This window comes from Anas platyrhynchos, chromosome 29 (genome assembly GCF_047663525.1).
Source record: "Anas platyrhynchos isolate ZD024472 breed Pekin duck chromosome 29, IASCAAS_PekinDuck_T2T, whole genome shotgun sequence".
NCBI classification, from domain to species: Eukaryota; Metazoa; Chordata; class Aves; order Anseriformes; family Anatidae; genus Anas; species Anas platyrhynchos.
In genome coordinates this window covers 2,071,659-2,089,533 of record NC_092615.1, presented here as the reverse complement: position 1 = coordinate 2,089,533, position 17,875 = coordinate 2,071,659, and the positions used below count along the sequence as shown (strand labels likewise).

The 17,875-nt window shown below is 46.9% G+C and overlaps 1 protein-coding gene across 1 annotated transcript in view; it reads left to right on the top strand.

Annotated features, from left to right (window-relative positions):
• INSR (insulin receptor) overlaps positions 1 to 17,875 on the top strand; it is a 55,191-nt gene that overhangs the window by 21,943 nt on the left and 15,373 nt on the right. Inside the window, exons 3-10 of the mRNA XM_038169078.2 lie at positions 9,145 to 9,460; positions 11,013 to 11,158; positions 11,468 to 11,612; positions 11,867 to 12,081; positions 14,408 to 14,534; positions 15,188 to 15,438; positions 15,825 to 15,992; positions 16,721 to 16,922. Of these exons, the coding sequence (XP_038025006.1) occupies positions 9,145 to 9,460; positions 11,013 to 11,158; positions 11,468 to 11,612; positions 11,867 to 12,081; positions 14,408 to 14,534; positions 15,188 to 15,438; positions 15,825 to 15,992; positions 16,721 to 16,922 (1,570 nt within the window). The remainder of the gene's footprint in view (positions 1 to 9,144; positions 9,461 to 11,012; positions 11,159 to 11,467; positions 11,613 to 11,866; positions 12,082 to 14,407; positions 14,535 to 15,187; positions 15,439 to 15,824; positions 15,993 to 16,720; positions 16,923 to 17,875) is intronic.

Sequence of the window (17,875 nt, the reverse complement as noted above, 5' to 3'; positions counted from 1 at the left end):
GGTTATACTTTTCGCCTCGTGCTTTGATCGTATCGCTCCTTATTTTCAGGAAAAGGTTTGTAGGTAGAAGTAACAGCTCGTGTTAGACCTACATTTGGAAAAACAAGATGTCCTTAGACCATCACTAGACATGGAAGCACTTCTGCGAGTCTTCATTTGTCTCCATTTCTCAGAACGTAAGATGCAAACGTCTGTGCTAGTTCTTTGTGGTTTGTCCTCATTCAGCATCTTCTCATCCAGCACTAGGGTGCTGACATCTCAGCCTGGTCAGCCCACAGTGCCAATCAGGAAATAAATCAACCTGATGAGCAGCTTGCCCCCAGCACCACGCTGATGAACGGGGAGTTGGTGCACATCCTGCTGGGGCAGGGCGTTCAAAATAAAGTACAGGTGGAGAATTTATGCTCAGTGAGACTCAATTACACTCGTGTTTAGGACATCTGTGGCTGCCTGGATCGCTTTGCTGTGATTCTCTGGGGTCTTCTGGGATCGCAGCGTGAGGGAGCAGGTTTGTCAGGGGAGTAGGTTAGAGTGAACAGGGATGTTTGTAAGATGCTGGATGTCGGAAAGAGTAATACATGGTTAAATATTAACAGGGAGCTCTCATGAGGCTCCCAGGTGGCGTGTCAACCATTGACCGATAAAAGCTAATCCTTAGGCTGTAAATATGGATTGCAATTTCAAGAACGACAACAACAACAACAAAGCCACCCTGATAGCTGCGAGTAAAACGGTGAGCAAAGCTGGACAGAACGCTTCCCCCAGTTCCCCTTATAGATTCTGGGTTTGGGCTGAATTGCAAACCCTCTGATCTGACGTGCAGATCAAGTACAGTGTGAGGTGGCTGATGTCCAGACCACCACAGAATTAGCTGTTCCTTCCAAATCTCTGTGTTCCCCAGAGGCTAGGTACACTGAGCTTCTCTGCCTTCTTTCAGGGAGATAATGAATTCAGCAATTCTATTGCAAATTACTCTCAGGAGGACTGGAGATTGGAAGCTGGTGGACCCCAGCCCTCAGGTACCTAAGGGACAGGAGAGGGTGAGGTGGTTTTATTCATGCTCTTCAATTATCAGCCATCACTGGGGCTGGGGACACCAAACCCTGGAGTTTGTGTTGATTTGTGTGGGACCATTATGTTCAATGACAGCTGGCTGAGGACTCTGGGTTTTCTGAAGATGCAGCGTCAGTTTGGGGGCTTGAGTATTCAGGAAAAACAAAGAAAAACAAGCAGAAGTTGCTGCACGAAGCACCCAGCTCACTTTGAACACAAAGTACAAGGAGCAGCCTTGCTCTGCTCGCCAGAGCACGGCACAACAGCAGTGGTGTGGACACAGGGTGAGGTATTTACAACTTCTCGTTGTTATCCTTGTGTGCACTTTGTGCCACTTGTTCCGCCTCTAACAGCGCTGCTGTGTTTTCAAATCAAATGCCGTGTTTTGATGTTTTGAGCTTGATTGCCAACAGTTTAGCCAGGTTTTGAAGAGTTACCTTTACCTGCTTGGGGAATCGGCTTGTTTGAAAGGTGCTGGGGGAACGAGGACAGAGCTGGTCCTGAGTTGTGTTTTCATGTCTTTCGCCTTTGTCTCCTAACTCTTTGTCCCTAACACATTGTAAACACCATGTGGACTCCTTAAAATGGATGGAAGGAGAATATTGCTTTGATTTCTATTCTGCCGGGGCTGTACGGGGCAATATGGGGCATCCACTTCTCCGAGTAAATAGCTGGGGTAACAGAGGAGAGCAGGAGAGGAAACCTTCAAGGGAGTAAAGCAGAAGATGTGAAGGATCTGTGAAACGACAGAGCCTGTCCTGTCGGTCTGCTGGGAAGAGGTGAGGCAGTTTCATAGCTGACGTTTGTAGCCCGAGAGGATCCCATCCCTGAAAATAAGAGCTGACAGTTGTGCTGCCTGAGTAATTCCAGCTACGGAGGTGACAGCCACTGACTCTGCAGTTCCTTGGGGCTTTGGACAGCGGGGCAGAGGTGTTGGCCTGTACCCGTGGTGAGGTACCTGCAGGAGCATGTTTGCAAAGGCCGTGACTTGCGATAACGAGCGAGTTGTAAGGGCGTTGTGGATCCATTGTGGTTTATGACTTCCTCCAGGCTTCATCACATAAAGATGATTTATGTAAATATGTTTGCTATATATGTGTGTGGATAGATAGGCAGCTATAGAGATGTTTGAGTTCCTCACAGCAAATTTCCTGTTTTCTTTGGGATAATTTGGGCAGTAGTAAATTTCTCTGTTTCCTGAACAATTGATTATTTCACAGCCTGAACAGCAGAAGGGTAGCAGGGAAGAGACTGCTTTTCTGAAGGGATCTCCCTTCATCCGCTCTTTTCCTGTATCAACACCAGAGCTCAACCTTTTTCCCTATCTCCATTCAACAACTTCTCTCGGAGGCCCCCGCATCCTCCATTATCACCGCTGGACAAGGGGGCTCACGGCTCCAGACCCTTTTATCTTTCCTAACCTGAGGTACGTTGGCATTCAGGATGTCCCACCACGTTTGCTGATCCTAACGGATCCATGCACCAGAATCTGGGGGTTTTAACGGGGGTGGCAGTTCTGGGCTGGGAGGATGGCACCGGTCCCATTTTGGGGTATTTGAGACATTTGCTGGAGCTTCAAATAAGCACGTAATTTGTGAAAGGGTTTGGAGGCGACACAAGTTTTTTCTTATCCTTGCTGATCCGTGAGATAAGAATTGTAATATTGTCCCCGAGAAATGTCAATGGGAAGAGTTTCCTTTCTGTTTGAGTAACAGCGTGTTGTTTTTGGAAGTCACTGTCTATGGGAAGGGAGGCACCTGCAGTTAATTTTATCCGTTCCTGTGTAAGTACGGACCTCCTGACATTCCCAACCCGCAGTTCAGTGGGGTCGTGGCATTATGTACTGGAATCTCCAATTTTATAAATAACGCTGATTTTAGTGCTGATTGGAAAACCTCGAATTCATTTGGCGCTCGCTTGCTCCCAGGTTGGTGCAAAAGTACTGAAGCCTTGCGTGTGAGTAAAAGCACTTGGGCTGCTGCTTTTTGGGCGAGTTGTTCCCATGGTGTTGGAGCACAGGGAAGGACTGATGCTGTCAGAGCATTCGAGTGCTGTGAGTAGCTGACAAAGTCTGCCCGAGTGGATCGTGGTGTTCCCTCAATTTCACTCGCTAACTCCAGCCAGCGCCAGGCGTTGCCGGCAGCCCTTTTTGCAGAAGCACGTCAACCTCATGTTTTCTGTGCACTTCTGGTTTTCACCACTTATTTTGTGGAGCCTGGGAGAGCTGTCGCTTTTGGTCCATGAAGCAACCAAAAGCCTTGGTGCTCCTTAACAGCCTCATGGACCGCTGTGGCCGCACTCGCCCTGGGCACATTTGTGCTGCGGTGACACCCCTGGGAGCTGCTCGCTGCCGTGCTCAGGGCTTGGGTTTCTCCTCCCTGGTCTCCGTGACATGAAGAAATAATTGAAGGACACAAGCCACAGCACAGAGGGGTTGGCAGCACGCTGTCCTTTTTGCAGCAGCCCTCTACAAACCATGCTGCTATGGAGTTGTAGATGTCTACAAGTCTCCTCTGGACATGGTTTTGGTTATTTAATACCTTCTCTCATTCTTATGATATGTGATTGTGCTCAGGGTAGGTGTCACCTTGGCAAGTTCTGATTAAATGCTCACAAGAAAGGTGATCAGGAGTTAAAAAAAAAAAAAAATTATATATATATAATGTATAAAACTTACAGAACAGTAGCAAGCAAAATTAAGCGACTTGCTGAATTGAAGCTGCCTTGGCAGGTGAATTAATTTAATCTTGGAAGTGATCAAGTAAAAAAAAATACATTTTTTTGTATAACATGCCTTAATAGATAATTTTATAAGGAGACAAGCTTCATGAGGATTTCAATGCTGCTTAGTGCTTGTAGAAATTCAGGAAACCAGGCTCTGGTGCTAAATTAAGGTCCCGTGCTTGCAGCACTCGGAGGAGCGTGCCGTGGGCGCTCGTCCCGGCCTTGCCTTTCCTTTCCCTTCGCTTTTTGTTTACAATTTGAGCCGCAGGCACCCGATTCTGCGGGGCTCACCGTCCTGCTTCACCCCCTGCGAAATGAAATCACAGCTCCCACCGCCACCGCGGCTCCAGCCTGTGAGTGCGTGGGGAGGGGATTACTTGGCTAAATTTACGACGGATACTACGGCCGCTTACAGTAAGAGAAAACAGGGCGAGGGAGAGCTCCGCTACCCCGCGTCACACACGCCTGCGTGTAGCATTACACCGGCCTCAGCGCTGGCATCCAGCTATGCTCCTCGCAGCCAAACCAAGCCATTTTAAGTGGCGTCAGCTCCGGCTTCGCGCCGCCTTGGGGTTCCCAACGCTGCGGGCTTGGGGGGCAAGCGGCTGGAGCCTGGATGCCTCCTGCCCAGAGCCTGGATGCCTCCTATCTGGGCAGTGAACGCATTGGCTGTGGCCGCGGGCGGTGCTGCTGCTGCCGGGCTGGCTTCCTGACCTGGACTCCTGCGGATCAGGAGCTGCTCGGTGGTGGTGGAAGGAGCTGGGGCAGCAGAAAGGGACTTGGGGGGCAGTGAGGAAGGGTCTGCGCCCTGCTGCTGCTGGCCAAGGGGAGCAGCTTGCAGGGAAAAGTCCCGTCCATTCGGGACCAGTCAGCACCGCAAGCATCCAGGAGCATCACACGATGTTTTTACAGGGGACTTAGGACTTATTCATGACGCATACCTCTTATTACACCCAAGCCCCCTCTGTTTGAATAACCCCCCCTCATCACGCCCAACCCACCCTCTCTCTGAGCACTCAGCTCGCCCAGAACGCAGCAACACAAACCCCTCGAGCGCAGGGGGCCCAAAGGGAGAGCAAAACTTCCCCAGGGTGATTTTTATTTTCTTTTCCTGACAACTCTCTTGCTATTGTTTTGTTAGCAGGAAGCAAAAATGAGACCTGAGACAAACGTTTCCAATCACACTTTGATATTCAAATTGTGCTCATTAGCTGGGCGGCTTAGTGCTTAATTGACTTTCCTGTTAAATGGGGATCTTCTGGGTACTGGTGTCAGCTGGGGAATGTGTTTGCAGTTTCTGTGCATTTTTGTTTCCACCTGCAGCCCCGGGAAGTGGTGAAAGGCAGGAGGGACCCACGGAGGTAGGAATTCCTTTGCGCTGACTCTGCTGCCTTTTGTCCCCCCCAGCTGGGCCTCAGCTGCACGAAGAAATGTCAGTTTGAATCTCTAATCAGAAAGGTTTGTAAAATGCATTGTTTCCCAAGTCTCTGGAGCCACCCTAGCTAGCTAGTTAAATATTTATTCACCCCTGGACCAACAGGTTTGAACCTCTGTGTCAGCTCTGTTTCTCCCCCCATCCAGGGCAGATTCGTTACGTGTTGTACAGTTTATCATCTTTGGATGGGGAATTTAAAAGCCCCATTCTTAAATCTACTGATGAAGAGGTCTGGGTGATTGTGCTGAGCAGCTTTGCTCTGGCACCGGTGCAGAAATACTTCTTCCTGAATGAAGAGAATTGACTCTTTTCCCTATTGAGAGAGGAAGGCATCCAAAAAACATCCAATTTGTTCCCCAAAACATCAATTCCTGCAGCATGGACCAGGGGCTGTGCAGGAGCTACGTATGAGCTCAGGCGGTGCCTTCTGGGACCTCCTGAACCCCACCATCGTCCCCAAAGCACGGTCTCGTTGCAAAGCAGGGCCTTTTTGTGGGCCACGTCAGCTGCTGGAGTCTACAAACCTCAATGACAGAGGGGTAATGAGATGGCCCTGGTCTGCACCCCCCTATTTGGTGCTCTCCTGCTCTGTAAGGGTAACCCAGGAGGAAAAAAAGACCCTGCCTGACCCGTTGGGAGTCACATAGCCTGGGTGCTCTGGTAGCACTTCCAAGTGGCAGTGAAGGTATGCTGGAGAGGTTTCTGCCTGATTTTCAGGTGCTTAGAAAATGAAGCACCTTCTAGCACGCATACTTTGATAAAGTCAGAATGGCATCTGTTCAGGATCTTCCATAGCGAGGGTTTGCACAAAATGGTGATTGACAACTTATTGTCCTGAGGCTTAGTGCAGGGGGAAAAAAAAAAGCGTTGCCTTGGCTGCTCTGCTTTCTTCGAGTTGTCTTTTAGACATCAAAAGCTCTTAGAGCGGGAGAGAGAAACGTTAAGAACAATTTAAAAATAGCTTAATTGTATCCTCCCCAAACCTTTAGAGTTGAGAATTCAAACAGTTTCTGCCCTGTGAATATTTGCAGCTGAGATTAAGATGTGTAAACAAGCACGGGACTTTGAAGATTAGTTTCCATTACCAGTAAAAGCTCTTGCGTGGCGTAACGTAAAGGAGGTGCCATGTGTCACTGGGGGGTTGGCACGAGGGCCAGCTTCTCCAAGCTACCTGTCTGCTCCCCTGACTCCTTATTAAACAAACTTCTTCGTATTTTAAGCTCTGAAGTCCCTAAGCCTGGAGCAGCCCTCGGGGCTAGCCCTTTGCCTCCTGGACGGCAGTGAGCGCTGCTGAAAACCTTGACATTTTAGGCTGGAATCAGTAAGTTTGATAGTGCTTTGGACTCAATTCTGGAATTTTCTGTCTGCGTCCTTCTGTTGCCAATGTTTCTAATAAACTGCAGCCACGACATCTGTTGCTAGACTGCGCTCCATCTGTGGCCTGGTGCAGGACGTGGACCCGAGTTTTTAAAACAAGCACCGCGCTTTGTATTTCCTCTAATACGAGGCGTCATCTGCAAGGTGCTTCCATTTACCTGCTGCAATTGCAGTCAGTTGTTTCAGAGCATTTTGAGGCGATGGGTTCACAAAGTGAGACCCAGAAAAGGGCAAAAACTTTGTCAGGGGAAATGAAAATGGCTTTGAAACACTCGCCGGTGTTTCATATTGATGGGCAAATCCTGGGGGACGCCCGGAGAAGATACCTGCAGTGGGTGACTGATGTGGGAGCAGTCAGATATTTACGAGGTCAAATTGACCTTAGGAGAGAGTTTCAACTTCAGCTATTTCATATTTTTCAAAGGATTTGTCAGGCTGGAACAAACCAGAGGTTGCTCATCTTCGCTATCCCGCCTACCGCAGCGCCTGCTGCTGCTTCCAAGAAGGGCATTAACTCCTTTAGCACACTTCTGCAATCCCTTAGCAGGGGCTGAGCACAGCAGAGGGTTTTTTTTCTTCCTAACCACAGCTGGTGAGTTGATGGTAAAAACACTGGTAGCACGCTGTACCATGGATCCTGCATGCTGCTCCTTTGGTTGACTAAAACTAAACCACATTCTGCTGCTGGGCTGCTCGCGCGTTAGCCAGAAGTTAAAAATAACATTTTAGCCTCTGTACATCAGTCTGCCTGGAACATCCCCAAGAAAAGCCCCTCCTGCTCCAACGCTGAATATCAAGAAAAATGAACTCCTTAGGCCAACCGTCGTGGCTTTTTTGTTTTGCTCTGTAGGAGAGAGGGGCAGTTTCTGTACTTTTATCTGCCTTATTTTTGCGGATTGTTTCTCTGATTTTTTTTTTTTTTTTGGTATCATGCAGTTCACTTAACGTTGCCTAAGGTGAAAATCTTCGCTTTGTCCATCGCTAGTGCAGTTAGCAGGCGTGTTTCGGGGCTGTCAGTACCCTGGACTGGAGACATCAGGCAGCAGGGTTTGGCTGTGTGAGTGGCAGAGTAAGCGTGCCTGATCGTATCGTTCCTCGTGCTGTCACCTTCCGTAGGGTTTGGGTTTTTGCCTCGACCCATTCATTTTAGAAACTGTCCCTCCTGGAAGCTGTGGGGCAAGCGACGAGCTGGCGTTGCCCAGGGTTGGACAGCGTTGCTGTGCTGAAATGCAGTCATAGCCACTTCCAACAAAAAAAAACACATACAAATCCTAATTTGGGTTGTATTTTATATTGTTCCCTCTCTGCTCTTTTCTGGTACTAAGCTCTTGTGAGAATTGCCATGAACCTGGCGTCATTTCAATGGAGGTAAGAGGATAAAGAGGCATGCACTTTTCTGACCCAGGGGCTCTTGGTTTCACTGCTTTTAGCATCCTGACTGGGGAGAAGACTGGGGTGGAAAAGCCTCCATCGGGAGGCTGGAGGGGTGGGCAGCAGCTCGTGGCAATGCCTCCTCCCTCCTGCTGCAGGTGGATTTCTTTCTAGACTGCATATTCTCCGTGGACAGAAAGCTCGGGGGAATTTGGGGTCAGAGGCTCTGTGCTGCCATGCAGTTAAATCCAGGCCTGTGTCCCCATTCCCTTGCTCTCAAATTCTCTCTCCTGTGGTTTAAATGGCAGCATCAAAGCTGCACTTGGCTTTCGTGCTTGCTCCGGATTAAGCTCTTGGGTGCAGTTGGTTCAGCCTCGTGTGAGCAGTGAGACCAAGGGCGAAGGTGCTGAGCAGTCAGCGAGGTGCCAGGACCACGCTTCCCTCGGTTTGCTCCACGTCCCCTCCAGCTCCTGGGTCAGCGTTAGTCACGGTGTTTTGCCCTGAGCTCTGCTGCCGCTTGCTTTCCATTTCAAAGCCCCAAACCGCTCATTAAGAGTGTTGTGAGGCACTAAGTAATGGATAATTAAAAAGCAAGCCAGAAAAACCTCAAGCACTTGTGGGTGCCCTTCTTCTCGGGCTGGTTGGGAGAATCGCCGACGAGCTTGTGCTGGCTCCAGGGCAGCAGCTTCCTCCTGGGGAACTGGTGATACGCAGATAGGAAGCTGAAGGGTTATGTAAAGGTATTGTTGGGCATGCATTATTCACAGCATTTTCATAGGAAATTCAGTTTCTTAAACTAAGGAAGTATCTGTCCCAGCCTGGAAAGCTTGCACTGCATGGATCTCCTCGCCTCTGGGCTTCAGGAGTAGGGTTGGCGTCACCAAAGCACTCCTGGGAGCCTCCCAGTGCTGGGCAGAGAGAAGAGGAAAACTTGATTTTCTATTTTTGAAGACGAGCTTTAATGAGCTGTGAATGGCAACACGCTTCAAAAATATTATGAAAATTTGGAGTTTGTAATTGGAAAGAGGAGATGAGGCAGACTGCTGTGCTTGATGGGTGCATGTTTGAAAAGAAGGTCGCCAAGCCAGGCAGGACAAAGTGTGGTTGCTGCTCAGGCTTTTGTGGTTGTGCTTCGCTGGGCTGTCCTGTGACACTCAGTTTCTTTTTATCTTTTCTCTTCACAGTCTGTCCAGCTGCCTGCAAGTCGCAAGGCTGCACCTCCGATGGCCAGTGCTGTCACAGCGAATGCCTGGGGGACTGCACGGAGCCCAACAACCCCGAGAAATGCGTGGCGTGCCGCAACTTCTACCTTGATGGCACTTGCGTGGACGCCTGCCCGCCCGGTTACTATCACTTTGAGGGCTGGCGCTGCGTGACCTTCAGCTTCTGCCAGGAGCTGCACAACAAATGCAAAAACGCCAGGGAGTCGGGGTGTCACGTTATCCACAACAACGAATGTGTTCACGAATGCCCGTCGGGGTACATCATGAATTCCAGCAAGTAAGTGCAGGCGTCCCCAAGTAAAGGAACTGAGCTGTAGTTCGGGTGTTGTTCTGGTGTTTTGTGTCCTTTTCTTCCTCTTGGATAGAGGGTTTGTATTCTGTCTCAAGGCCAGGAAAAGTTCCTGGTGCTTGAGTGTCTGCGATAATTACCTGGTCTACTTTAATATGATTTGCAAACTAATACCTTGCTAATTCAAGCCGTTAAAAGCAGACAGGTTTACCCGTGGTGTGCCAGTAGTTTATTCTGCTTCTCTTACTCTCGAGTCTGGAAAAATTGGGAGAGGGGGGTTGAAGGAGAGGACATGGAAAAGGAGTGTCCTCAGGTTGAAAGGGTCTTGGTGTAATCGAGTGAGACAAGGGAGAATGAGAAGCATCAGTAGCGCTGCTTACCTTCCCCTCCAAAGCTGACCTCAGACTAGAAAGCTTTGTTTTTAAGCAGAATAGGGAAAAATTGTGTCTAATCAAGAGAGCATAGCGTGTTTGATCAGATCATTCTTAGAATATCTGTCCCTCGTCCCTGTAATTACTTTCGTTGAGCAGGTTCAAGCTGTGCCAGACATAAATGGACAATGTAACAAACAACTGTAGCATGAGTCAAAGCAGGGAACAGCCATTCCGACTATTCCCAGGCTTTTTCAACAAAGAAGTTAAATAATTTATGTTGCTGAGCTGTTTATCGCTGAAAACTTCGTTGTTTGTCCCGCAATAACATTATATATTGTGATGAGTCAGATTTCCTATGAATATTGGTAGCTTTGTGCCCGCATGTGTTTGCTCCTGACATAACAAATTCAGGGAATTCGCTCTAACAGGACTTTCTATTCCATTTCCTGTTTTGCTGTTCGAAAGAATGAACCAGCAGCCCCCAGAGCTGATGTGCTGCTGGGGTAACAGCAGCCCTCTCCTCTCTCCTCTACTTGTTTCAGGCTGCTGTCAGTAGGACCTCGCAGCACTGCGCTTCTCCTAGGGCATTTATTTCTCAGAACTAGTTGGAAACACATTCTTGTGGTGTTATGACCAGGGCAAGCAATCATCTTGCTGCCATTTAAGCAGCATTTCCCCAGAGCACAAAGCACATGCTTGCTTGCCTTTTTTTTCAATGCAACTTTACATGAAGTCCTTAATCACTGCATTCCCAGATGAATGGCCAGTAATCCCCTCATCAATTACATTTTTGGTTAATGCTCTTGGGGTGGAGAATGGGCATGGGTTTTTTGATCTTGAAGCCCTGGGTGTGCGTAGCACTGTACAGCATCGTGGTGACTGGGCTACTCAAAATAGTCAGAATTGCTTCATTCTGGTTTCTGTTGTATAGAAAGGACAGAGTGACTAGAGTGTGAAATATGGAAACGACAATTTTAAGAATAACCAGTGGTTATTTGGAGTTCTTCAGAGCTTTGTGCTGCACACTGCGAGTGACTCCCACGGCGTATTGTCAGGATGCTTTTGCTTTGTGTCGATTGCTCTGCTTTTGAGAACTGCTGGAGATGCCCCCAGAGTATGTTCTGCAGAAGCATCTCATCTGTGTTCTCGACTCTCTTGTCTTTCAGCCTGCACTGTACTCCCTGCGCAGGGCCCTGTCCAAAGGTTTGCGACTTTGGGAAGGAGAAGACTATCGATTCGGTGACATCAGCACAAGAGCTCCGTGGCTGCACGGTTGTTAATGGAAGCTTGGTTATAAATATCCGGGGAGGAAGTAAGTTCTGCATGAGTAAGGGGGTAGGGAGCCCTGGGTGTCAGATCAGTGAATATGACACCATCCAGAAGCTGGGGCTTTTCTTTTTAGCTTTGACCGCTCTCTGAATCTGAGAGCGATTCAGAAAAATAACTGCAAAGTAAAGGCTCTTCTCATAGTCATTGGGGTGTTGTTTTTTTTTTGCTAACTGATTTTTGTAAGATCTTTTGGATTTATGCAGAGCAGTACCCTGTAATCTGCTTGGGCTCTGATATCAGTGTTTCTCTCCGTGCTATCAGAAAACTAAAACCGATGTTTTTCTCTCCATAGATAACATAGCAGCTGAGCTAGAAGCGAATCTTGGCTTGATAGAAGAAATCTCAGGTTACCTAAAAATTCGCCGGTCTTATGCCTTGGTTTCTCTTTCTTTTTTTCGTAAACTACATCTGATCAGAGGAGAAACATTAGAAGCTGGGTAAGTTCTTTCAAAAGATATTTTAATGCTTTGAAGTGTAAGGAGTACTGGTGCTATCAGGGTGATTTGTATTGATAAACAATCCCTACGTTATTTTTAAACATTCCTCTGCCCATGGCTTGTGGCCTGCCAGGGAAGATAGTTTGCATTTGTTTTCTCTTTGGTGTCTAGATTAGTGCGTAAGGGTGGGTGAGAGGGGGGAAGGACTTTTAGTGGATCTCCTCCCAACCCACATTTTCATTCTCTGCTTTCAGGAATTATTCATTTTATGCCTTGGACAACCAGAACCTTCGTCAGCTCTGGGACTGGAGTAAACACAACCTCACTATTGCACGAGGCAAACTCTTCTTCCATTATAATCCCAAACTGTGTTTGTCAGAAATCCACAAGATGGAGGAGATCTCTGGGACTAAGGGGCGTCAGGAAAGAAACGACATAGCCCTGAAGACAAACGGCGATCAAGCCTCATGTAAGAAAGTTCTAGAATGCACTGAGACTTCCATCATTTTCCTTTCCCTTTGTCTTTGCTAACCTCATGCTCTTAATGTCTCTCAGCCTAGCCTATGATTTTTTTTATTTTTTTTTTGTCCAGGGACTGTCCTTGTCCTTTTGGTAACGCACCAGGCATGTGACTTGCTGCTTGCTTGTACACAGTAGTGATACTGTCAATATGCCATGAGTAAAAGTACTCCTGGGTGCTGCATCTGGCCAGGAGCCTACCTTGGCAGCTTTGGTTTTCAGCAGTTTTCTCTTTGTGTGCTCAGCTGTGAGACTTTTCAGGGTTGAGGGCATTGTTGAGTCTTTCTGAAGAGTGTAGCACAATGTAACCCCCGTCCAGACTGGGACTTGGTGTTACTGCTGAGTACCTGATTAATTGTCATAATCTTCTTTCCCCATGTCTTGAGGTGACAATATGCCCACACAATAAACACGGTGGAAGAACAGGATTTTCACCCATCTCTGGAGCCATCTGAGGGAGTTGCTGTGGCAACTGTCAGAGAAATTTTTCCAACAATTTTTGCTACGCCTTTTAAAGGTTTTTAAGCTAGTAGCTTCCTTTGACAACAACAATAACACAATGCCTGTATCAGCATGGCTAAAGAGCAAACACGCTGTGCTGCTTTATGCTCTAACTAAAATCATGCCACTGAAGGTGTAGTTTTGTAGACAGGTATTTTGGCAGCAATAATGCCATAATTGCATCCCAACCCTGCTGTTTGTTCCCATTCTGTGCCACACACAATCCCAGTTCCCTGTTTATGCCAGGAAAATTTACAAGGCTGCATAGTGAACCAGACTGAAGAAGTACTCTGGGGTAAAAAACAGCAAGCCATTTCTGCTTGCTGTTCTTAGCTTCTGTTGTGTCTCAGCTCTGCTCGGATTTATTTTGTAGCCCCACAAAGTTTTAAATCACACAGGATCAAGAGCAAGATGGCACATAAGGTTTAAGCAGGTATTGCCACCGCAGCCCCCAGCGTTCGTTGAATTATGATTTCAGTTCCTTGCTCTTTTATTAGCTTGCAATACTGCTTAGCACATCCTGTGGCAGCACTGTTCCTCTGCAGTTGGTGGCGATGCTGCTTAAACATCCCCTTCCCCAATTCTGCCCTTCGTTATGCGATGTAGCTATTTGTGAACAGACCTTAAAACTGAAGATCCTTCAGCTGAATCAGTTTCCTGGTTTGGTTTGCCACATATCAACACATAGAGCCTTGCCAGCACAGTGGGGAGTGGGGAACGTAATGACTACCTATCTAAAAACTGGCAGCACCAGTGAAAAAACATACATGGAGCCGCACCCTCCGGGATATCGCAGCCCCAGCTTGGGCAGAGTGAAGGCAGCACAAGGCGTTAGCTGTCTGTAAAGGTCGTCTCTTCCCCTGAGACACTGGCAGGATCTTCCCACATTTGGGGATGAGACTGGATTTGGGGTTCAAATGCAGCTCTTGTGGCTGTGTGCAGCTCCCAGGCTGGCTGATGGCTTTGTGTTAAAGGCAGCTGGAGGAGACGGTCGCATTTCTTTTTGCCAGCTTTCACCCCCCTCTGCTCTGCTGTTCTCCATGCCACCCCCTACCTGAAACCACACGTTGCCAGCATGTTTGGCTTTTTGTTTGATTTTATGTTTCAACGCTAGTTTTCACATTGGCAGCATCCTGTTTACGAAAAAATAAAAAAAGGGCACAACACCTTGTTTGTTCTGGATGCGGGGCAGCGAAATGAATGTTCTTCCTCCCTTGTGCAGCTACTGCAGGAATGGCAAATCCCATCAGAGCTACACAGTTTGTACTTCTTGGGCTGTTTGGACGTACCATATCGTAATGCTTCCCTTGAGAATCAAAACTCCACCCTCCTGCAACTGTTTGTTGTCCTTCGCTCCTGTTTGCGAAGGGACTGTGCTACTCCCGGGCAAGGCTGAGAATTCACTCATTCTGAAGGCAGTGCCTACAAAAACTGTGCAAACCGAGTTGCTGGGTTCAGCTGTATATATTGTCATTAATTTAAAAATGTATTTCCTTTAGATTTCCTGCTTACTAGCTTTTAGTTAAACTTGGATTTATTTTCTTAAAGTCATAAAAAAAAAAAAATGAAGCTGGCAGAAACCTTGGGAGGTCATCTATTCCAACCCCTGGCTTAAGGCAGGAATAACGTGGAAGTAAGATAAGTTTTTAATGAGTAGTTCTCAATGCCAAGGTTCTCATATTTATCTGTGGAGAACAAAAACTTCTAAAATAATGAAAAACAGAAAAGTCTTTTTTAGCATTAAGCAAACGATTGTCCTTTCTCTTTCGTTATAGGTGAAAATGAATTGCTGAAATTTTCTTCTATTAGAACATCTCACGACAAGATCCTTTTGAAGTGGGAGCCGTACTGGCCGCCTGATTTCCGTGATCTTCTGGGATTTATGCTTTTTTACAAAGAAGCGTAAGTGGCAGCTTAAGGAGAGGGTAGCTCCAGTAACCCTTGGTTGGGCTACAAAACGATAGCCATGCTGGGCTTCCACAAACAACAGCTGGCACTGAAGAGTAGATATTAAGACTGCTGTGGTCATAGCTAATTAGGAGCCAGACAGTCACGGACACTACACTTAAGTTTCTGATGTTACCCTTTTATATAAATGCTCATTAAGTTCCCTGACTTAACTTGGTTGTATACAGTGAAAATTGCTCACTTAAGAGCAACCCAAACATCAGTTGTTCCAACTGTTCTAGACTTGCATGCTCTATCCATCTCCCCATTATCTCCATAGGATAAGGAGGCATTTATTCCCATTTAGGTAGGAAACAGTCTTTTAAAAATCAAGGTTACCAAACTGGTTTCCATTAGGCTGAAAATAATTAGCTGAGATTTAGTCGTATGGATCGGCTGTGGGGTGGTACCTGATCTGTGATGCTGTTAGGAGGCTGGGTTACAAAGGCCCCTGTGCTTCATTTTCAGTATGCATAGGAGAAATGATCAGACTTTCTGCAAGGTGTAAGGGATTGTAACTTTTGTGGATGTCTTTAGAAATGATGTTCCCAGAAGCTTGAAATTAGGATTTTGTTAATTTGAGCCTTTTTTTTTTTTTCTTTTTTAAGTCCTTACCAAAATGTGACAGAGTTCGATGGACAAGATGCTTGTGGGTCAAATAGCTGGACAGTTGTGGATGTTGACCCACCGCCACGGTCAAACGAGCCCAAAGCCCAGGCCCAGCCAGGCTGGCTTCTTAGGGGCTTAAAGCCATGGACACAATATGCTGTGTTTGTTAAAACCCTGGTCACCTTCTCAGATGAACGAAGGACATACGGTGCAAAGAGTGAAATCATCTATGTCCAGACCAATGCTACTGGTCAGTATTATTTTAAATTAATGTTATATTGCAAATATTCAAGCAAAACAGACCTTCAGTCTTCTGGCTGGTAGTCACGATAGTCCCATATCTATGAAACTTTTCCCCTGACATCACTGCTCTATATCTGTAGGAAGGTATTCCTAAAGAAATGGAAGACTGTATGCTTCCCTGGATGGGGAGGGGGTGCCAGTGTGTACCTTTTCCACGTGCTGTGTGTAGGGCTTGTGTACACTGGTGTGTCCTGCTGCAGGACTGTTGGGTGTCAGTGGGCCTACTATGGAGAGCACTGCTTGTTCCCAGGGAAATGGAAATGTTCCCTGTGTTTGTCGAGGTCTCTCTCAGAGCCGTGGAAGTGACCTCTTGTCTCTTTCCCACCCACCCAGTTCCGTCAGTTCCGTTAGATCCGATATCTGTTTCCAACTCTTCATCCCAAATTATTCTGAAGTGGAAGCCCCCGTCAGAGCCCAACGGGAACATCACGCACTACCTGGTGTTCTGGCAGCAGCAGGCCGAAGACAGTGAGCTGTATGAACTCGATTACTGCCTAAAGGGTGAGTTCCACTTCTTGCTCTGTGCCCTTCTTTCAGGCCTTCCAGATGGTGGAGCTATCTCAGCATTGTATGGAGATTTTGCACACACCCTGGAGGTGCTCAGGATGCCTAATTTTGCTGTTCTGAAGTCTTGTTCAAGAAACAGGCTGCCATGTAGCTGCATTCTCCCACTGTTCAGTCACATTATACATTAGTCACTGTTGCCAAGTCACATGCAAACGATCTCCAAAACCATTTTTTCATGAAGTAATCTAACATGTATTTTTTATTTGTGTATCTCCCTTCTGCGCTTGTTCTTTTTAAACTGAGTAACCAGTTTAATAGCAGCTATGGAGACAGTAAAGTAAAACACTGCTGTGTTTCTGGAGATCAGTGGCTAAGTTCATTTTTGAAGGCACCTTGTGCTTCAGGTTTTGGAATTATTTCAGGATTCAGAGTTTCACTGAGGACTCTCAGACTCTCGGCAGCTCTGTGTTACCCAAACTGAGGTGAACAGCGGTAGGACTCTGGTGACAGCAGCACTTGAGCTTCATTTCAGAGCTAGCATAGTTTTGAATCAAGGCCCTGTTGTAGGAGAGGGAACACTGCTCAACCCTAGATGAGCCTAGACCGTGGGAGGCCTAAATGTGCTATGAATCCTGTGTACTCTAGTTTTGGATCTTGCTAAGATCAAACATATGCTTCTGGCATGCCAAGCATGAGTGATAATAGAATTGTTTTGTCCGTAGGATTAAAGCTGCCCTCAAGGACGTGGTCTCCTCCTTTTGAATCTGAAGACCCTCAGAAGTACAATCAAAGTGAAAATGAGGATGTCAGCGGAGAGTGTTGTTCCTGTCCTAAAACAGACTCTCAAATACAAAAGGAGCTGGAAGAGTCTGCTTTCCGCAAGACGTTTGAGAACTACCTTCACAACGAGGTTTTCGTCCCCAGGTATGAATAGCAAAACTTGCTGCCCACGTAGTCTGGGGTAGGGAAGTGTAATTGGTTACTAAACAAAAGTATGGGGCTGGACACTGTCATGTTGCCTGTCTGTCTGGGATTCCGTGGGACCGTCAAGTCCAGCTGAATGTGTGTCGGAGGCTGGTGAGAGCTGAGTGCTTACAAGTAATGGTATTACAGATCTGGAAGATTCCTCTCTTATTTCCTGTCTCTGAATTCTCCTCAGCCTGAGAATAAAGGGCGAATCCTCAACAAATAGCTAAAACCCTGTATCTCACTTAAACTTGTGTGAGGCCAAAAATAGCCATTTTTTTCTGTCTTAAAATTTCATGATCTAGCTTCTCATCCAGTTGAAAAGAAAGGGGAGTTTTACCATGCCACGGCCTTGTCCTTTAGCGCGGTATTTGCGGTCTTCCTTGCACTTAGTCTGGGAAATACTTCCAATACCATGAGGAATGCAAGTGCTGTGGGTGGTGAATGTCCTGTTTTGAATGGCACACACAGTGTCACATTAAGTGGTGTTGAATGTCTTCACACTTCATATGCAACTTACAGAGGAAGCACTGGGAATCAGGTTAGGCTGTAATGATTTACCCTCTTCACTGTCATGTATTTTGTGCTCTAAATTTGTTCTCTGCCTCCTGCCCATAGCTATTAAACATTTACTTGCAGCTGCTTGACAAAAGCTACCTTTCTTCAGAGAGTGTTTTTGTATAACTGAGTGAATTGTAGGCAGTGTCTCTTCTTTGGGAGTCCGATTTGATGCCTGCAGTTGTCACATGGAAGTTTGTGCAGTCACTCCGTTTGCTATTTCTTTGCTTTTAGTGCTGATCAGGACAAGTTTCAGTGTGCAAAGTGCTGGCAGGACACACCATCTTTAAAAGCAGAGGAGAAACAAGCCATGTACAGAAGCCAAACTCCTCCTGATGTAGGCAAACAATACT